General features: G+C 45.6%; 1 protein-coding gene and 1 pseudogene across 2 annotated transcripts; one reads left to right on the top strand and one right to left on the bottom strand.

The window, feature by feature from the left end:
- Positions 1–664: 664 nt before the first annotated feature.
- LOC125536539 (probable protein S-acyltransferase 12) lies at positions 665–5253 on the bottom strand. 2 transcript variants are annotated; one of them, XM_048699770.1, is made up of 8 exons: positions 4834–5193; positions 3887–3977; positions 3734–3811; positions 3089–3180; positions 1700–1826; positions 1540–1625; positions 995–1060; positions 665–920 (listed from the first exon to the last, which is right to left on the bottom strand). In XM_048699770.1, exons 1-8 carry the CDS (start codon positions 5038–5040, stop codon positions 804–806), a joined length of 864 nt encoding a protein of 287 aa, XP_048555727.1. In that variant the 5' UTR covers positions 5041–5193; the 3' UTR covers positions 665–803. The 2 variants fall into 2 exon arrangements, with proteins under 2 accessions (XP_048555727.1, XP_048555728.1); XM_048699771.1 differs by having other exon boundaries at positions 3734–3977; positions 4834–5253.
- Positions 5254–17308: 12055 nt separating this feature from the next.
- On the top strand, positions 17309–19586 carry LOC125541338 (annotated as a pseudogene).
- Positions 19587–22682: the final 3096 nt, after the last annotated feature.

Genomic DNA, 22682 nt, shown 5'->3' with positions numbered 1-22682 from the left:
CGGCGGCGGAGGAGCGCCGCTGTCGGACAGCCAGAGGAAGCGCCTGGAGTCCGAGATGCGGTCGGGATCTGCAGAGTTTGACGTGGAAGCCAAGCTGTTCCGCGATGGCCACATAAGGGGCCCCGTCGTGCTGTGGTGCAAACTCGGACTGCAAGAGTTGCAGCAGCCTTCGGATTGCAAGTCTTTCACTGATTTGGGACGCAGGGCCATGGAGCAATTTTGGATATGAACATGCTGCGATCTGGCCGATCCTACACGCGTCTCTGCAACAAATTTTCAATCACCAATTATGTATGCTTAATCAGTTGGGATGTAAAGTTTAAGTTTATCTTGAACCATTAACTGTTGTGTTTGGTCCAATTTATTTGAAACCGAGGCAAAAGATATGTCCCATGAATTAATTGATCAGAAGAGAGTTTTTCAGTTAATTAACGAAAACCAGGTAAAAACCATGATAATCCGCTGAGCACACATAATACCTCACACACACCTCCAGGTGGTCCGCATTGTCTGAGTCCGACGTGGCAAACGTTCGGACTCCCCAGTTTGATCCTAGTTTGTGAGATTTCAAATGTGTCCGGACAAATTTGGTGACGGTCAATGGATGACCCTTAAATCTCTAGACTGTCCAGTCCATACATTTGCGGGTGATTGGTGACGCGGATTGGAGTTGCCCTAAACTCGGACGGATGAAGTAGCTTTGTACAGAAAAATGATGATTATGTACAGAAGTAAGACGGTTTAATCTACAAAGTGAGATGGCCGTATGGCATAACAAGAATATACTGTCAACCAAATCGCAACTACAGCACTGCATCAGAACGAGTAGGGAATTCAAGGCCTTGAATTGTAGCAATGTTTTGCAGATCCTCGGTACAGTACATAGGAAGAAACCAGAGCAACTTGTTGGTGCCAAATACCTGCAGTACACAATATTTCAGAAGGTTCGTATGGAATTAAGGAGCTCGGACGAACGGAAATGCAGGTAAAATACCTGCTCCAAGTTTTTTCTCCATCCTAGGTCATACTCCCATGAGCATGTTTTCTTTCGCTCGTATACCTGGAATTAGTATATAACCAGTACAAAAAAGCATATCATTTGGGCATGCCAACAGCAGCAAGTCACTGTACAACCAAAATCTCATTATTCTTGCAAGAAATTCAAGCTGAAACCTAGATTGTTTTTGTACTGTTGTACCAGTGAGTTTTTTTTTTTAACTACAAAATGAAGGTCATGAATTACTAGGTTATCAAGTACTCCCTCCGTCTCAAAATAAGTGTCTCAACTTTGCACTAACTTTAGTGCAAAGTTGTACTGAAGTTAAGACACTTATTTTGGGACGGAGGGAGTACCAATATAATGAGCTACATGGTATTATTTGAACAGGTGTGTGATGTCAGTTGGTTACACGACCTGAAGATCAACCAGTAACTCCGAATAAATGAAAAACGAAGTTTAACTGTTCAATCAAGGAATTAGTGTACTTATGAACAGTGGCAAGCAGGAAACCAAAAGTATTCACATTACAAATCCTTTACCTCGATAGAAGTCGTATTACTGGCAGCAAGAGACGTGTGCATGCATATGAAGCAAAGGAGGCTCAGCGCAAACGCCAAATTTAGAACTGCAGTAAAACCGTAGGAGTAGGGTAAGTTCAACCACACACCTTTAAGGTAAGTTTGAAAGGAAGAGGCTTACCGAAAGCAAGAAATAGAATGGCAATATCACCAGCTGAGCTGGGGCGCCTACTTCCATCATGAAAGAAGATAATAAAGCTTGGAAGTAGCACCAATGTATCCAGCACAGTCTCGAGGAAAGTATACACCTATAATGAAAAGAGAGTGCACTTTAAAAAAATAAGTAGTACGGAAGCTAAAGAAGCAGGTTGAGAAATGATTATAGGAAGTGTAGCAAGAAGACAATTGACAGGAAACATAATTATAAGTAACTTGTGTAGTAGTTTGTTTGTGCCCTTATGAGTCGTAAGGCTCGTTATGCTTATGCCCAACACTTATATGTGGCTGAAGCCAGTCAGAGTCCCAGCACAGAGAACAGAGTACAGCTGTCGTTAGATTTGGTAAGTTAGCACTTATAACACAAGACAACGTTGAAGGTTTTCGTTAAAGCTTTTTCATGTCTTTCTGTTTTTAAAATCAATGTATACTTCCGTGTCTTTTCTTGCTACCTACAGTTTGAAAAATAAATACAGATGAGCAAGTCCAGCAATCCTAAATATGCAAATTCTGGTAATAATTGTGCATGAACCTATCAGATAATATCACCACAAATATGGAAGTGCATATTGTCATCGAGGAAACAACACACAAATATGGGGCTAAAAGCCTACAACATGATATCAAGCCAATAGGTGGCATAAATTTATTGAATGAGCCTGAAAAGGCAAACCACATACTCTAAGATACTAGAAAAAACACAACTATGTGGCTACAAAATGGAAACAAGCCAATTGGTGGCATAAACTCTCTGAGAAGTTTTAGCAATACTGATTTATAATTTTGTGTTACATTATGGTAGTATTTGGTGAAAATCTGCTTCGAGAGCATCATTTTTAGTTATTCTGCTATTTTGAAGTGTTTTTCTAGAAAAACTAGCAATTGGCAGTTTCGTTAAAGCATGACCTAGGCCAAAAAGGTTTAGGTGGTTAGCCCATAAAATAGTTCAACCACTTTTGCTTACAGGCAAGATCCAAACAACCCGTAAGGCCTAGTTTGCCTGTTTGGACATCAGGTTCTCATCAAAATAAGATAAGGTAGATTTAGGGCCAAAAAATAAAAATCTAAAATCTGTTCCATTATGGCATGACAGAACTAGTATATCCCACAACAAAAATATATGCCTGCGAAATCACCCTAGCATGGTTTTCATACAAGTCCAGAACAAGTATAAGAGACTAGCTTACTAATACAAAATATTTTCACTACACCCAATCCTAACCGAACAGCAACTTAAAATCTTGCTGAAGTTTATATGAAAATGCGCTCTCAAAAAACAACTATACACTATCTGAGATTAATTTCCCAAGAAGTGTTCCAATAATCAATTTCCCAATGAGTGTTCCAATCCTACCAGGAAAAGGAGAAAATACTTGTAATTCCTTGCTCCGACACAATTTACTACCCAAACACAGTGATGATCCATTTTTAGTACGCATCTGTCACCTACAGAGTCAAATACAAAGGTCACAATAAGAATGTAATAGAAGGGATAGATGACTTTCATGCATTTATGAGTAACTATAAAAGAAAAAGCACACAAGCTGCACACAAACTATGCAAGAACTTTCTTGTGCTTTTCATTAGGTATTTCTGTAGCAACTTTACAGATCACCCTTTCGTGGGCTGCTTTTGGCATTGTGGTGGATTAATGATAATCCACCTTACCTTTCCAGCTTTTGTCTATTTTACCTTTTGTTTAAATCAATTTATCCCTACTTACGCAACTATTTTTCCATAGCAGATTATAAATTAAGTTCGGCAGAATACAGTTCAGCAACCGCAAACTGACCGTTGTTCATTGAAAGTAACACCAGTACTAAAGCCACATTCAATCCAGTTCAGGGACCATAATCCGGCACTTGCAAGACCATTCACATCATAACCAACAATATATATTGGATGACAAACATCATTTTTCCTGAAGTATGAAGATTGGTTTGAAACAGTGGCATTCCCTATTATAAATTAATTGACACCATGAAGAAGGCTGACTTACAGATAGAACAGTGATGGCAACGTGGAGGTTTGCCATTTTGACAACGAGAGCAATATCTAGGCGCATGTCCTTGCTCCTCTGAAGTGGATGGAGGATTCACACAATCTGTAGCGACATTATTTGATATGGTGCTACTGTTGTTTGCATACATACCATCCTCTTCAGAAGCATGTCTCCAGTTTTCAGGTACAGCTCCAGGATTCGTAAAAACAACCATAAAGTAGCACCATAGCATCATTATAAGCTGCAGAAGAAACAAGAACCCTGAAGAAATTTAAACAAAACAGAAACAAACACAATCATGGCCTGATTTTCTCATTTAAAGAAAAGAGAAGTCCATGATAGCAAGTAATGTAAGGCGCTATGGTGAATAATTCAGTCTAATTGGAAGAAACCAACACATCTTTTGTCATGCTCAATATCTCGAACCGAAAATCTAAAAGCTACTCCCTCCGTTCCTAAATATAAGCCTTTTAGAGATTCCAATACAGACTACATACGGAGCAAAATGAGTGAATCTACACTCTAAAATATGACTATACATCTGTATGTAGTCCGTACTGAGATCTCTAAAAAGGCTTATATTTAGAAACGGAGGGAGTACTAAATACAGTTTGGTGAATAACAAGAATAGAGGCTCAAAATATCACGTCTAGGTATTATCGTCAGATATGGTTCGATCTATATGCTACTGACTTGTTTGACCATAATATATCTATCAATCGCTTGAAGCATGAAAAAAATAGTTGAATAAGAGTATAACCATTGCATGAGGTGATGTTCTTATATATTTGAGTTGCTCAATGCACAAAGTCAACAATAAGAAAGGGCCCTTAAAAAGTAATTTCGAAGGATATACAGTATTTCTTGAGACATAATTTGTTCTGATGCTGGAGCATACGCATCTATCATGTGTTAATCCGAAAGACATTAATGATATGTAACATGAATTAAGATCCATATTGCACAATTAGCTGCTCGCACAAATGACTAAGCTGCCTTGCAGTTGAAGGAAAAACAGAGGCCACTACCTAGCACCACATGACTCCTCAAGGTATACTGAAATTAGATGGTAAGAGAGACAGGGTGGCGGCGTTTACAAGGAGGTGGAAGGCGGCGAGGACGAAAGCTGCCGCCGCTACGGAGCCTCCGCTGCCCCCGCGTAGGAGCAGTGGGCCCCAGGCGTAGACGACGACGGCGTAGTAGGAGGCGGCGACGATGGCGGCGACGAGCGCCAGCATGAGGTACCCCAGAACCCGCAGCCCCGCACACGCGCGGAACGGATTCACCCGCCTCAGGCACTCCATGCCGTCTGGCCCGCCGGGGGGGCGGCCGGCGGGGCGGGGGAAGCGGCGCTGGCGGCTCGCGTGCGAGGCGGGGTTTGGTGCGCCGGAGTGTACTGCAAGCTGCTGCCCAACCTGTTGCGGTCAGGGCTGGTGGGCCTGCATTGTCGGCGGCTTGGAGCGCAGGGCGAAGTGGCCTGCAGCTCGGCCTCGACGTGCCGTGACTGTGCGAATATTTGCTTTGCCGAGATGACGACGGGTCCCGCTGGCTGCGACACGGCAGCGACCGCTTGGTTGGGTCTCGTGACTCGTCGTAGCGGCGGGTTGGTTCGTGTCGTTGTTTTGCGAAGATGAGCGTGCCCACTCATGTCCGTATCGTGTCTTCGTTCACCTTTGCGCAAAGGTTAGCCTTTGCTTCCGGAGATCTAGTCACATCTCAAGTTCCCTCTTCCAGCCCTCAATCATTGTGATGGAAAGCTATGGGACAAGCTTCTGCATATCCAATTTAATTGTGTTGGAAATATGAGTAAGTTACTACAAGATTTAATTCAAATAATTAAAAGATAAATCATGACTACAGTAGTAAAGATTAAACTAATCATGCAAATTAACATAGCAAATGAACAGATCACATCAAGGGCACATACTAAAAACATGAATTCTACCACGATCTCGAACAGGAAAGATAGAATCACATACGGTGCAGCGGGAGCAGCATCGCCGGCGTTGACGTTGTCGTCCATGTCGTCGAGGATGAGATTGCCGAGGTCGGGGAAGAAGTCGTCGTTCGCGAAGTCGTCGCTGCCAGCAGTCGCGCGAGTGCGCTTCCCCAAAACCTGATCGCCCCTTTCCCGTACCGGATCACGAGAGGCGGGGTTCCGGCGGCCTGCTGTCCCTTCTCTCGGTGCACGCCGAAAGGAAGGATGGAGAAGACTTGCTTGGCGGCGCAATGATCTGAAACGGTGGTGAGAAACCATACGAAGCGGCGGCGGCTAGGGTAGACGTCTGCCTGACTATATAGTGTGGGCCGGGTAGGTCGTGGGAGTAAACCCCACGTCCGAGTCGTCACGATCCAAAAGAATCGGAAACGGTTCAGTAATTAACGCGTTCATTAATTATTAATTAATAACTCATTAATTTTTCCTGAGCAGCAAAAATATAGACAACGTGCATAGCTCTGTCCTCGGCTCGGCTCAATCCCGCAACCCGCGGCGCGGCGCGACGTGACGAGGCGTGGCATGGCGAGGCGAGCGAGTAGGTCTCCTCTTCTCATGCTCATACAAGTGGTAGAAGAGCTCACCTTATAAAGAGGTGCAACTCTCTCTCAACTTCCGAGGTGGGACTAAACTTTAGCCTCACTCACTCCACTCACATGTGTGCATGAATAGGCCAAGAGAATTTCAGAATTTTACTTGGGCTTTGGGCCAAAGGCCTACTAGCAAAATTTCAACAATACCCCACAAAGTCTCATTGGCACATCTCATCATTTAGTTCCAAAACATTGTTTATATACCAGTGCTTAGTGAAGACTGTGAAGTTGAACTTTCACTTAGAGATTTATGCTACACTAGATCACAACTTGAATAGTGAACTATGCCTTGAGCTACAAGTTTTCTGCGAGACTAGTTTCACACAAATTCTTGATCGATACTGGGCTGCCGCAAGGCTTCCCGCGGGTGGAGCGTATACGTCATACTCCAGGGCCTTTTCATGAATTTATTAGAGAACACCCAATTCTCACAGACTGCGACGTTAACAGTCAAATTCATATGGATGTGTTCCTCAGAAGATGTTCTGCAGGACAACATCTCTGCTTACCCGAATAAGCCACTTGGAACACATTAAATAAGTATCAACCTGCCATGCAGATCAGGAGAGTATTGCATCTTCATGGAGTGAGATAGGTAATATAAGGATACTCTCCTCCCAGCTGACCAACAGCTTGTCTCTCACTTCTACTGCACGGGATCTCCGATCACATAGAATGGGTTACCACTATGAACAACTCATGCGGTGGGTCTCAGACCCATCTCTATCGATGCATTATCTATCACATTACGTGGTAGACCCTTTGTGAAGGGATCTGCCAAATTTTTCGACGTTTGGATATAATCCAACGTAATAACTCCGGAGTTCCTCAATTTTCTAACAGATTTCAGTCTCCTCTTCACATGCCTTGAGGACTTCATATTGTTCTTTGAACTGTTTATTTTGACGATCACAGTTTGATTATCACAGTTCATTAGGATGGGGGTATTGGTTTTTCAACCATAGGTAAGTCCATCAAGAGTTCACGAAGCCACTCTGCTTCAACAGTGGCAGTGTCTAATGTTGTGAGTTCTGCTTTCATAGTTGACCTCGTTAAGATGGTCTGCTTGCAAGACTTCCAGAAAATAGCGCCACCACCAAGTGTGAAAACATAACCACTTGTGGCCTTAATCTCATCAGCATCAGATATCTAGTTTGAGTCACTATAACCCTCCAGTACCCTTGGATACCCGGTGTAGTGAATCACATAGTTCGCGGTGCCTTTCAAATAGCGCATAACTCTCTCAAGCGCATGCCAATGATCATCTCCCGAATTTGACACAAACCGACTCAGCTTGCTCACAGCAAAAGAGATGTCAGGCCTCGTGGCACTCGCCAAATACATAAGCGAGCCAATAATCTGAGAATAACTCAGTTGATCTCTAGCAATCCGTCGGTTCTTTCGAAGCAACACACTAGCATCATATGGAGTTGGAGAAGGCGTGCAGTCGCTATGCCCAAAACGACTCAAGACATTTTACACATAGTGAGACTGAAGCAGTGTGATCCCACCATTCTCATCTCTCAACAGCTTGATGTTTAAGATAATATCAGTTACTCCTAGATCCTTCATCTCAAAACAGCGAGATAAAAAAATCCTTAACCTCCTTGATTAAATCAAGTTTGGTTCCAAAGATCAGTATGTCGTCGACATACAGACAAAGAATAACTCCTTCGCCCCCACCATAGCGATAGTACACGCACTTGTCATCATCGTTTACTACAAAGCCGGCAGCAGTTAATATTCTTTCGAACTTCTCATGCCACTCCTTAGGAGCTTGTTTAAGGCCATATAAAGACTTTAATAACTTGCACACCTTTCCTTCCTAACCAGGTACTACAAAACCATCTGGCTGATCCATGTAAATTTCCTCCTTCAACTCTCCATTGAGGAAAGCTGTCTTAACGTCCATTTGATGAACGAGAAGACCATGTGAGGCAGCCAGTGATAGTAGCACCCGAATTATGGTCAGTCTAGCCACGGGTGAGTAAGTGTCAAAGAAGTCTTCACCTTCTTTCTGGGTATAACCCTTGGCCACAAGCCGTGCCTTATACTTTTCAATCATACCATCAGGTCTAAGCTTCTTCTTGAACACCCGATTACATCCTACAGGTTTGCACCCATAAGGACGGTCAGTGATCTCCCAGGTACCGCTAGCTAAGATGGAATCCATCTCGCTACGTACAGCTTCCTTCCAGTAGTCAGCATCAGGAGATGTTGGAAATATGCCCTAGAGGCAATAATAAATTGGTTATTATTATATTTCCTTGTTCATGATAATCGTTTATTATCCATGCTATAATTGTATTGATAGGAAACTCAGATACATGTGTGGATACATAGACAACACCATGTCCCTAGTAAGCCTCTAGTTGACTAGCTCGTTGATCAATAGATGGTTACGGTTTCCTAACCATGGACATTGGATGTCATTGATAACGGGATCACATCATTAGGAGAATGATGTGATGGACAAGACCCAATCCTAAGCCTAGCACAAAGATCGTGTAGTTCGTATGCTAAAGCTTTTCTAATGTCAAGTATCATTTCCTTAGACCATGAGATTGTGCAACTCCCGGATACCGTAGGAATGCTTTGGGTGTATCAAACGTCACAACGTAACTGGGTGATTATAAAGATGCACTACAGGTATCTCCGAAAGTGTCTGTTGGGTTGGCACGAATCGAGACTGGGATTTGTCACTCCGTGTAAGCGGAGATGTATCTCTGGGCCCACTCGGTAGGACATCATCATATGCGCAATGTGACCAAGGAGTTGATCATGGGATGATGTGTTACGGAACGAGTAAAGAGACTTGCCGGTAACGAGATTGAACAAGGTATCGGTATACCGACGATCGAATCTCGGGCAAGTACAATACCGCTAGACAAAGGGAATTGTATACGGGATTGATTAAGTCCTTGACATCGTGGTTCATCCGATGAGATCATCGTGGAACATGTGGGAGCCAACATGGGTATCCAGATCCCGCTGTTGGTTATTGACCGGAGAACGTCTCGGTCATGTCTGCATGTCTCCCGAACCCGTAGGGTCTACACACTTAAGGTTCGATGACGCTAGGGTTATAAAGGAAGCTTGTATGTGGTTACCGAATGTTGTTCGGAGTCCCGGATGAGATCCCGGACGTCACGAGGAGTTCCGGAATGGTCCGGAGGTAAAGATTTATATATAGGAAGTCCTGTTTCGGCCATCGGGACAAGTTTCGGGGTCATCGGTATTGTACCGGGACCACCGGAAGGGTCCCGGGGGCCCACCGGGTGGGGCCACCTGCCCCGGGGGGCCACATGGGCTGTAGGGGGTGCGCCTTGGCCTACATGGGCCAAGGGCACCAGCCCCAAGAGGCCCATGCGCCTGGGGAAACCCTAAAGGAAGAGTCCCAAAAGGGGAAGGCACCTCCTAGGTGCCTTGGGGGGGAAGGACTCCTCCCCTGGCCGCCGCCCCCTAGGAGATTGGATCTCCTAGGGCTGGCGCACCCCCCCTTGGGATCCCTATATATAGTGGGGGTAGGAGGGCCTCTTGAGACACACCTTTTGCCTTTGGTGCAGCCCCTCCCTCTCTCCCAAGTTCTTCTCCTCTCCCGTGGTGCTTGGCGAAGCCCTGCAGGATTGCCACGCTCCTCCACCACCACCACGCCGTTGTGCTGCTGCTGGATGGAGTCTTCCTCAACCTCTCCCTCTCTCCTTGCTGGATCAAGGCATGGGAGACGTCACCGGGCTGTACGTGTGTTGAACGCGGAGGTGCCGTGCGTTCGGCACTTGGTCATCGGTGATTTGAATCACGACGAGTACGACTCCATCAACCCCGTTCACTTGAACGCTTCCGCTTAGCGATCTACAAGGGTATGTAGATGCACTCTCCTTCCCCTCGTTGCTAGTTTCTCCATAGATAGATCTTGGTGATACGTAGGAAAATTTTGAATTTCTGCTACGTTCCCCAACAGGAGATGCATAGGCTTCTGAAATAGTCCTGGGTGTGTCATCCACAAGGTACACAATGAAATCATCACCAAAGGACTTTGCAGTCCTCTATCTCTTACTCCTCACAGGAGTTCCATTGTCACCCTCAACAGGATTCTCAACGTGTTCCATCGCAATGGTGGGTTCAGGAGTTACAGTGAATTCCTCACTAGATGGAGTAGGTATCTCCTGATTTGATGAACTTGGCATATCCTTCATAGGAAATATGTCCTCAAAGAAAGTTGCATCATTCGACTCCATAATTGTACCAACATGCATGTCGGATACCTCAGATTTTATTATCAAAAAGCTATAGTCGATGCTATGAAAAGCATAGCCCAGAAGAACACAATCCACGGTTTTTGGTCCAAACTTGCGCTTCTTGGGAATTGGTATATTGACTTTCGCCAAACAACCCCAAGTACGTAGGTAAGAGAGTTTCGATCTTTTCCTCTCCCATTCCTCAAATGGAGTCATGGTCTTATGCTTTATGGGAACTCGGTTTAGGACATGACACGTAGTCATTAGCGCCTCCCCCCACCATTCCTTGGAAAGATTCGATGTGTCTAACATGGTGTTAACCATATCAGTTAGAGTTCGGTTCTTTTTTCGGCTATCCCATTTGACTGAGTTGAGTAGGGAGGCGTCCTCTCATGGATTATACCATGTTCCGCACAAAACAGATCAAATTCATTGGAAAAATACTCTCCACCACGATCGGACCTAAGCCGTTTAATTTTACGATCAAGTTGGTTCTCTGCCTCAGCTTTATAGTTTTTGAAGAAAGTTAAAGCCTCGTCTTTTGATTTTAGGAGATACACATAACAATATCTAGTGGAGTCATCAATCAACGTCATGAAGTGTCTCTTTCCACCTTTTGTCAACACGCCATTCATCTCACAAAGATCAGAATGTATAAGCTCTAGTGGCGCCAAGTCTCTTGCTTCTGCAGTCTTATGGGACTTGCGAGGTTGCTTAGCTTGCACACATACTTGACACTTAGAGCCTTTGACAATAGAGATTTTCGGAATTAAATTCATATTGGCTAGCCGCGTCATGCAACCAAAGTTAATGTGACAAAGTCGTGAATGCCAAATATCAGACTCATTGTTGTGGCAAACATTATTAATAATTTTAGTGCAAATATCTGACAAAGACAGGCGAAACAAGCCTCCGCTCTCATAGCCTTTTCCAACAAATTGTCCATACTTAGAAATTACAACTTTATTGGATTCAAAAACCAACTTAAAACCATCTCGACATAAACGGGAACCGCTAACGAGATTTTTATTTATGGACGGCACATGATGAACGTTCTTCAGACGCACAGTCTTCTCCGAAGTAAACTTTGGATCGACAGTACCAACACCTAGAACGATGACATGTGACCCGTTCCCCATCAGCACGGGTGAAGTCCCTGTTGCCTGGTAAGAAGAAAACATGGAGACGTCAGCACAAACATGTACATTGGCACCGGTGTCAATTAACCAATCAGGGGATTGAAATACTGAAAGGATGGTAGGAAAAATACCATACCCTGATTCCGTCATATCAATATCACCGATGACAGCATTAGCGGACTTGCCGCTCTTCTCATGTTCGCGCTCCTCAAAGCGGTTATGACACTTCGGAGCCCAGTGATTAGGATCACCGCAGACATGGAAAAGTCCCTTCCCCTTCTTATGGGAACTCTTCTTGAAGTTGGTAGAGTGTGATGACTTGTTCTTTGTATCAAACTTGCCTTTGCCCTGAGTTTTGTTCTTATTATTTTTGAACTTGTTGGGCTAGGAGTTCTTCTTCTATACCATGTGGGCACTAGAACCTCCCTCAGCAACTCGAGCACGTGTGTCCTTTGATCTCGCCTTCTCTTCAACATCAAGAGTACCAACGAGATCCGCAACGGAAAACTCCTGTCTCTTGTGTTTCAGGGAAGTAGCAAAATTGTTCCACGAAGGTGGAAGCATGGCAATGATGCCTCCGGCAACACACACTTGAAGTACTCAAGTTCTTTTGCGAGCGACTGTATCTCATGAGCCTGCTGTACAACAGGGCGCTCATCAGTCATCTTGTAGTCATAGAATTGCTCCATGACGTACAACTCGCTGTCGGCGTCCGAGGCACCAAACTTGGCCTCGAGCGCAGCCCACATGTCCTTGCCGTTGTCAAACGACATATACGAATCCACAATGGAGTCATCAAGAACACTCAAAAGAGCGCCTTTAAAGAGGGTATCGATCTTCTCGAAAGCTTCCAACTGTGCTGGATTAAGATCGCTCTCAGGCTTGCCCTTGGTGGTGTCATAGCAGCCCATGGTCTGAAACCAGTAGACTGCTCTCGTGCGTCACCTCTTATATTGTGCCCCCTTAAAGGCAGGCGGCTTCAGATGCGCAGCAAAACCACTCGGAGTAAATTGCCTATAATCAGGTTTTTGGATTGTTGGAAATATGAGCAAGTTACTACAAGATTTAATCCGAATAATTAGAAGATAAATCATGACTACAGTAGCAGAGATTAAACTAATCATGCAAACTAGCATAGCAGATGAACATATCACATCTAGGGCACATACTAGAAACATGAATTCTACCATGATCTCGAACAGGAAGGATAGAATCACATACGGTGCAGCGGGAGCAGCACCGCCGGCATTGACGTTGTCGCCCATGTCGTCGAGGATGAGGTTGTCGAGGTCGGGGAAGAAGTCGTCGCTGCCAGCAGTCGCGCGAGTGCGCTCCCCAAAAACCTGATCGCCCCTCTCCCGTACAGGATCACGAGAGGCGGGGTTCCGGAGGCCTGCTGTCCCTTCTCCCGGTGCACGCCGAAAGGAGGAATGGAGAAGACTTGCTTGGCGGCGCAATGATCTGGAACGGTGGTGAGAAACCATACGAAGCGGCGGCAGCTAGGATAGACGTCTGCATGACTATATAGTGCGGGACGGGTAGGTCGTGAGAGTAAACCCCACGTCCGAGTCGTCACGATCCAAAAGAATCGGAAACGGTCCCGAGCAACAAAAATATAGACAACGTGCATAGCTCTGTCCTCGGCTCAGCTCAATCCCACAACCCGCGGCGCGGCGCGGCACGGCGCGTCGTGACGAGGCGTGGCGTGGCGTGGCGAGGCGAGCGAGGAGGAGGAGCGCGCGTGTAGGTCTCCTCTTCTCATGCTCATACAAGTGGTAGAAGAGCTCACCTTATAAAGAGGTGCAACTCTCTCTCAACTTCCGGGGTGGGACTAAACTTTAGCCTCACTCACTCCACTCACATGTGTGCATGAATGGGCCAAGAGAATTTCAGAATTTTAGTTGGCTTTGGGCCAAAGACCTACTAGCAAAATTCCAACAGTTTGCGGAGATTGCCCCAAGCAATTTGTACGTGTTCCGATAACCGCCTCAAGGGTTTATCAAAGTGTACAGGTTCGGTGACCGTCCTCAAAGGTTGCCAATTGTACGGATTCGGTGACTGCCCTCAAGGATCCCTTAGTGGGATCACGGCATCCTGCATTATGCGAGGGCGTGAGGAGATTACGGTGGCCCTAGTGGCTTTTGGGAGCATTGTGCCTCCACAACGCTCCAAACAAATATTAGCATCCGCAAGGGTATGAACTTCGGAATACATCGTCGTCTCCACATGCCTCGGTTATCTCTTACCCGAACCCTTTATTTATGCACTTTACTTTGTGATAGCCATAGTGTTTCATGTTATATATTTTGCTATCACTTAGTTGTTTATCTTGCTTAGCATAAGTTGTTGGTGCACATAGGTGAGTCTGATTATTTTAGGTTTTGTGCTTGACAAATTATACGCTAGTTTTATTCCGTATTTGTTCAATCCAACCATAGTTATTTTTAAAGCGCCTATTCACGCATTCCGCCCTCTAGGCGACATCCATAATCCTTCACTATATATCTCAATGCAATTGTTGTTCCATATGAATTGCTTATTCATTAACAACACTAAATGCATATATTCATCTTAATGGCTTTCATCCTTCAATCCATCCAATATACCCCATGCATTGCCTATGGAACATTCCTTGAAATACATCACAATGAAAACATTAGTCCACGATGTCATTAATTCCCAAACCACACATATGGACTACATGCACTTTTAGTTGAGGGTTTGGATGACCTCGTCACACTCGCTCTGAGTAGATCTAACCATGTCGAGGATATTGGGTGGTCTCACCGGGGCGAGTCCACACCCAAAGTGGTAGATGTTACCCAACTTGCCAAGAGGACCAGAGGGTGGTGGCGAAATTTTTTTTGGGGCAGATCGGAATGGTTCTAATAACCAATTGTAACGAACTCAAACGTCGGATTGAGACTACACAAGGTGATTGGGAAAACCGAAAGGAGGGTGGGAAGAAGACTTGCCGCGTAAGTAGGTGAGTGTAAGAAGCAAAGAGATGGGAGACAAAGCAACGCTCGGCATGCCCTCAATCCATACATGGGTTGAGGGTTAAATACATTCTACACACGCCTGGGCCACAGACGACACCAACCAGACGTGCCACAACCCACACACTGCCAAGTGCACCGCACACATCAGGGTGCAGTGTGACAGCTGCTCTTTACCCATGGGAGCTATATATCGTTCAACGCGAGATGGAAGAAAGTCTCGCGTGAAGATTTCCTGCGAGCTACACTATTGGGCCAACCCATATTCATGCATGCCTCACTCGCTTGTCGCTGGTTTGATGTTGCTTCGGTTTCTCTGTTTGTTTTTTGTTTCTTTTCATTTAGTTTCTTCTGGTCTTTTATTTCTTGACTCGTTTTTTGGTTTTTCTATTTTTTCTAAGTTTTTCACTGTTTTTTTCATTTCTTTCCCTGGTTTCATTAGGTTTTCCCCTAATTTTTTCTTCTTTTTCTTAGGCTTTTTTTGTTTCTTTCTTTGTTTCAATGTTTTTTGTCTTGTTTCCAATTTTTTTTATTTTTTTTACCGTTTCCTTTGTCTCTTTCTTGATTTTATCAAGTTTCTTCGTCTTTCTTTGTTTCTTTCTAGGTTTTCACCATTTTCATTCTTTTGCACTGGTTTTAATTGGTTTTCTTTGTTTGCTTTTTCCCTTGTTGATTTTTTATTTCTCTTTTCTTATAGAACATGGATATATTTTCTTATAAATGTTTAACATTTTTACAATTACACGAAACGTTTTTCCGATACACGTTGAACATTTTTCAAATACATGATTAATAGTTTTTTCAAATATACATTTTGATGTCAACCTTTTGCATACACATTCAACATTTTTCGATGCACGAGGAACAGTTTTTATATACAAGTTCAACAAATTCCAAATACATGATCAACATTTTCAAAAACTTATATTTTTTTATGTCTACCTTTTTCCATACACATTATACATTTTTCGCATACATCTTTAAAAAATATCAAATACTACATGATTAACTTTTTGTAAACATCTATTTTTTGATATCTACTTTTCAGCATACGCATTCTACATTTTTAATACATTAGGAGCATTTTTTATATACACATTTAACATTTTACAAATAAATGATTAACATTTTTTAAACATATAATCTTTTGATGTCTATTTTTGTACATACACATTGTACATTTTTCATATATTTCGGCAATATTTTTTATATACACATTTAACATTTTTCAAATATGTAATTAATATTTATTTTAACATATATTTTTTACGTCTACTTTTCCCATAAACATTGTACATTTTTTGAATACATCAGGTACATTTTTTATATACATGTTTAACATTTTTCAAATGCATGATTAATATTACACACACACACACACATACATATGTTTTGATGTCCATTTTTCGTACACATTATACAATTTTCTTATACATTATATACATTTTTCTATACACGTTTAACATTGTTCTAATGCGGGATTAATGTTTTTCATCAATTATATATAAATTTATTTTTGCAATAGATATATTCACAATATTTGCAAATACAAGCAAAGGTAAAAAAACAAAAAAATGGAATGAAAATGTAAAAAAAGAATTAAAAAAACACTAAATGCCTTTTTTTGAACCGGCCTTACCCCTTTCCATTACAAGAACGAAAATACAACTGTTCCAACAACATTCAGGAGAAGAGGAAAGAGAGGTAGCGAGCCCAACGCACTGCCAGGAAAACTACCGCCCTTGCTCGCCATCGAAACTAGTATTATTGGGCGAAAACCTGACAGCAAAGCACTCAAAGCTTGTCCGCACTGGGTGCCCAATCGGGCATCTGAAGCGGGGCGTCCTTCTTTCTCGCGTCAGGCGAGACATAGGAGCGCCCCTCTTTACCACCCAAAATCGACTGACAGACATGCAACGATTTTTCAGTCGCCTATGAGCTAGCAAATCCGGGCAAACTAGATTAACAGAATCAAGCACAACCGTGAAAGTAGTAAAAGACTGCTCAGTTTGTGCATGTTTCGCCTATGCAATTTACTTTCTGAACCAACAAGGCTAGCTGCTAAAATAAAGCCAAGCCTGGTTCGTCTACCACCATATGGCTCATGCACACTGCGCTACTGCAACTGTGACGGCATTAAAATAGCCGACGTGTCTAGCTGCTAAAATATAGTGTTCGCCTACGGATCTCATTAGTATAGTACAATCAGCAGGCCGTACACTGTCTGATTAGGGATTACGTCTGCCTAAACTTGTACTGGTATTAGTAAACTACTACTGCCGTTGCAGCCGTTCCACTACATCTTTTAGGCCAAGAAACCCAATAGAAAACGTGTAGTCATCGCTGGCTAACCGGCATACATAACATAAGGCAGAACGCCGGCATCGTATATACAGCATGAGATAATACGCCACGAAACCGGAGCTTTCAGAAATGGACGAACGGTAGCGCCAAGGCGCCATGAAAGAGCCACTTGGAGCCTTGTGATAAGCGCGCGCGTAGATGACAACACGCCGAGCAATGTCGTTAATCACATTGTTAAGCTACGACTTATATAAATCGAATGGCACATCGATGCGTACACCCATCAAGGCATCTCCCAATCATACGGTGCAGCGGCACAGAGCAGCTCGAGCCAAACCACAAATGGCGGCGAAGAAGGGCCTTCTCGCCGCCGTCCTGCTCCTGTCCTTGCTGAGCTCCCCGCTGCCGTCGCGCGCCCAGGCATCGGTGTTCCCCGTCAATGTGTGGCCCAAGCCGACGTCCATGTCCTGGGCGGAGCCGCTCGCGGCCATGCCGGTGTCCGCGTCGTTCCGCATCGTCGGCACGTCCGGGGACAGCCCGTACCTCGTCTCCGCCACGCAGCGCTACACCGCGCTGCTCTTCGCCGAGAGGTACAGGCCCATCGTCCGGCCGGCGGTCAATGTCACCGCCGGGGGCCCCGCGCTCCAGAGCCTGACCGTGTCCGTGTCCGACCTGTCCGCCCCGCTCCAGGACGGCGTGGACGAGTCCTACGAGCTGGAAATCCTCCCCACGGGCGTGGCCACCATCACGGCTGCCACGGTATGGGCCGCCATGCACGGGCTGGAGACGTTCTCGCAGCTCGCGTGGAGGGGCCGGCAAGGGGAGCTGCTGGTGGCCACCAGCGTGCGCGTGGAGGACAAGCCTTTGTACCAGCACCGCGGCCTGATGCTCGACACCGGGAGGACCTACTTCCCCGTCGTCGACATCCTGCGGACGATAGACACCATGGCGGCCAACAAGATGAACGTGTTCCACTGGCACATCACGGACTCGCAGTCGTTCCCCATCGAGCTGCCGTCCGAGCCGATGCTCGCGGAGATGGGCGCGTACGGCGAGGACATGAGGTACACCGTCAAGGACGTCAAGCGCATCGTCGAGTTCGCCATGAGCCGCGGCGTCCGCGTCGTGCCGGAGATCGACGCACCGGGTAAGCAAAAGCTGACACGGCTGCTATTTCCCCCGCAAAAAGAAAAGAGAAAAAGACATGGCTGCTATTTTTGCCATTCGGCCCACTAAGCAATGTGCTTACACGGCCCAGTTTCTAAGGTAATACGGCCCAGTTGATGAACGAGCTAATCTGTTGCCATATTTCAGGCCACACGGCGTCGTGGGCCGGCGCGTACCCGGAGGCTGTGTCCTGCGCGGGCAAGTTCTGGCTGCCCGACGCGAGCGACTGGGGCACCAGGCTGGCGGCGGAGCCGGGGTCCGGGCAGCTGAACCCGCTGGAGCCCAAGACGTACGAGGTGGTGGCCAACATCATCGACGACATCACCTCCATGTTCCCGGAGGGCTTCTACCACGCCGGCGCCGACGAGGTGACGCCGGGATGCTGGGAGACGGACCCGTCGATCCAGGCGGACATGGAGAAGGGCGGCACCCTGAGCCAGCTCCTGGAGCGGTACCGTGCGCGCGGTGCACCGGCACGTGGTGTCCAAGAACCGCACGGTGGTGTTCTGGGAGGACGTGCTGCTGGACGTGGAGGTGAACGTGAGCGCGTCGGTGATCCCGCCGGCGACGACCATCCTGCAGACGTGGAACAACGGGGCCAACAACACGAAGCTGATCGTGCAGGCCGGGTACCGCGCCATCGTCTCCTCGGCCTCCTTCTACTACCTCGACTGCGGCCACGGCGACTTCGTCGGGAACAACAGCGTGTACGACGACCAGAGGAGCGACTACAAGACGGACGGGGGCTCCTGGTGCGGGCCGTTCAAGACGTGGCAGCGGGTGTACGACTACGACGTCGCGTACGGGCTCACCGCGGAGGAGGCCAAGCTGGTCATCGGCGGCGAGGTGGCGCTGTGGACGGAGCAGGCCGACGCGACGGTCCTGGACGCCAGGATCTGGCGCGGGCGTCGGCCATGGCGGAGGCGCTGTGGTCCGGCAACCGCGACGCGTCCGGCAGGAAGCGGTACGCGGAGGCCACGGACAGGCTCACCGACTGGCGGCACCGCATGGTGGGGCGAGGGATCCGCGCCGAGCCCATCCAGCCGCTCTGGTGCCGCACGCGCCCGGGAATGTGCGACCTGGTTCGGTAGCGACCCGACAAGGAGCGGCGCGCGCGTACGCGCCGTTGCGTGTGCCAACTCTGAGCATCATTACCTTTCATTCATATCAAACGTGTCAAACTAAATTATGTAAGTGAGCTAAAGCATGTATGGTGTTTCCTTTTTGTTGTGTGATTGTGCGGAGAATACTACCAGCAGTGCCATTTTTTTGTCAACTTGTTCTTTGTTTGTAAATGTGAAGTGGACGGCATGTCATGTTATCCAATGCGCAGTTGTACCTTCCTCAAAGCCGGACCTTTTCATGGGACCCATTCGCCAAATGAGTTGCTTGTACTGGGGCTTGATTTGATTAAAGTAATGCCAACTTGTTTGTGTCAATCAACTTCTACTTTTTCCTCCTGGAATTTCCTCCATTGTCGCTTAATTGCTTATTTTGAGATATCACATGGACAATAGAGTTTTTCTTTAGCCCAATAGAGCTTCCTTTGCTGTGAATGAGATGCGTTTCACACTGCAGCATGACATCGGCTGAAGTGTAAAACAAAAAGGCATTGGGTGAAGTGAACGCCGGAAAAGAATATCTAAAATTCTCAGGGCTCCTTTGATTCAGAGGATTTGCATAGCAGTTTTAGGGGATTAATCCTTATAATTTTTTCCTAGTTGGTTATTCGATTCATATGATTGAATCATATGTAGAAATTTTCTCTAAGAAATTCTTTGAACTACTTCCCTTAGTAGTTCCAGCATCCACTTAAACCACTTAGAAAGGGCCCTTTGTTTTTTCTATGTTGCAATCAAACAACCAAAATCCTATAGGATTGAGATGTTTTGACCTTCTAATCCTATGCCTTTTCTGAAAAAGAGATGTTTTGACCTTCTAATCCTATGCCTTTTCTATTCCCAAGTTTTTAGAATTCTGCAAATCAAAGAGGCCCTTGCAATCGCATGTTAAAGGCAACTCGAAATGTGAGTCACCAAAATGGAACTTCTTAAATGTCTGTGGGGATAGGGTGGAGGCAATCCGACGGCAGGTACCGAATGTCCGCTTTCAATTTATTTGTTTATACCCGAACTATTCAAAACAATCAAAGATATAATAACATATTCTTACAATTGAAAGATAAATATTCGAATGCAACAATAATTTGAATTAGAAAATCCAAACATAAAATTTTGAAATAAAATAGTTTATGCTTAAATTTAGGGACAATTGATTTTTTGCCCCTAGTTGGAACCTACCTGTTGAAATATGAGGGTGGGCCTAGGGCCCATCTAACAAATTCAAAAAATCTCTAAAGGCCCATGTAGGTTATATGGCAGTGGGTGTGGTGGGAAGTTTTGTTGGGAAACGTTGCATGGAAAACAAAAGAATTTCTACGCACACGCAATGATCTATCCATGGAGATGCATAGCAACGAGGGCGGTGAGTGTGTCTATGTACCCTCGTAGACCGTAAGCGGGAGCGTTTGACAACGTGGTTGATGTAGTCGAACTTATTCTAGCTCCAACCGATCAAGTACCGAACGTACAACACCTCCAAGTTCTGCACACGTTCAGCCCGGTGACATCCCTCGCCTTCTTGAGCCAGCAAGTTGTCGAGATAGTAGATGAGTTTCGTCAGCACGACAGTGTGGTGACGGTGATGATGAAGTGATCTGCGCAGGGATTCGCCTAAGCACTACGAAGATATGACTGTGTGAGTAAACGGTGGAGGGGGGCGCCGCGCACGGCTAGGCAATTGTCTGGGGTGTGCTAGGGGCGCCTCCCCCCACATATATATAGGTGGGAGGGAGAGGGAAGGCAGCCAGGTGCGCCCCAAGTAGGATCTGAATCCTACTTGCGGTTTCCCCAAGTGGCGCCCCCTGCCTCATTTCACCGGAGAAGAAAGGAAAGGGGGAAGAGAGAAAGGAAAAGGGGGGCCGAACCCCCTTTTTCCTTCTCCCAATTTAGCCTCCTTCCATAGGGGGGGGGCACGCCATCCCTTTTGGGTTGGTGTGCTCCCCTCTCATGGCCCATATATTCCCCCCGGGGGTTCCGGTAACCCCTCCGGTACTCCGATAAATACCCGATACACTCCAGAACACTTCCGGTGTCCGAATACTATCATCCTATATATTAATCTTTACCTCTCGACCATTTCGAGACTCCTCGTCATTTCCGTGATCTCACCTGGGACTCCGAACAACATTCGGTCACCAAATCACGTAACTCATATAATACAATATCGTCATCGAACGTTAAGTGTGCGGACCCTACGAGTTCGAGAACTATGTAGACATGACTGAGACACCTCTCCAGTCAATAACCAATAGCGGAACCTAGATGCTCATATTGGCTCCTACATATTCTACGAAGATATTTATCAGTCGAACCATTATGACAACATACGTAATTCCCTTTATCCCTCGGTATGTTACTTGCCCGAGATTCGATCGTCGGTATCTTCATACCTAGTTCAATCTCGTTACTGGCAAGTCTCTTTACTCGTTCCGTAATACATCACCTGGTGACTAACTCCTTAGTCGTTTTGCTTGCAAGCTTATGATGTGTATTACCGAGAGGGCCCAGAGATACCTCTCCGATACTCGGAGTGACAAATCCTAATCTCGATCTATGCCAACTCAACAAACACCTTCGGAGATACCTGTAGAGCATCTTTATAATCACTCAGTTACATTGTGATGTTTGATAGCACACAAGGCATTCCTCCGGTATCCCGGAGTTGCATAATCTCATAGTCGAAGGAATATGTATTTGACATGAAGAAAGCAGTAGCAATAGAACTGAACGATCATTATGCTAAGCTAACGGATGGGTCTTGTCCATCACATCATTCTCCTAATGATGTGATCCCGTTATCAAATGACAACTCATGTCCATGGTCAGGAAACCTTAACCATCTTTGATCAACGAGCTAGTCAAGTAGAGGCTCACTAGGACATAATGTTTGTTTATGTATTCACACATGTATTTAGGTTTTGATACGTTCATTTTGCATCATGTTTACCTACTGTTGTTTATAATATTTTTATGCATAATAATGCTTTTTGGAGTAATTCTAATGCCTTTTCTATCATAATATGCAAGGTTCACACAAAGAGGGAGAATTCCGGCAGCTGAAAATTTGGACCTAAAAAAGGTACGTCAGGCTACCTATTCTGCACAACTCCAAATGATTTAAAACTTCACGAGGAATTTTTATGGAATAAATAAGAATTATTGGACAAAATAACTACTAGAGGGGGCCCAACAGGTGGGCACAACCTACCTGGGCGCGCCAGGGAGCCTAGGCGCGCCACTACTGGAATCAGAGAATTTGCCGTCAGCTTATTCTTTGTCGTTAGCTTGCTGACGAAAAGAAGGTCTTTGTCGTCCGCTCACAAAAAGCAGACGACAAAGAACTGGCTGACGGCAAACATCGTCTTTGCCGTCAGCTATTTCTTTCCCGT

The sequence above is a fragment of the Triticum urartu genome, chromosome 2 (assembly GCF_003073215.2).
Source record: "Triticum urartu cultivar G1812 chromosome 2, Tu2.1, whole genome shotgun sequence".
Classification (NCBI taxonomy): Eukaryota; Viridiplantae; Streptophyta; class Magnoliopsida; order Poales; family Poaceae; genus Triticum; species Triticum urartu.
The sequence above is the reverse complement of the archived record's forward strand: the minus strand, read 5'-3'. Positions and strand labels throughout refer to the sequence as shown.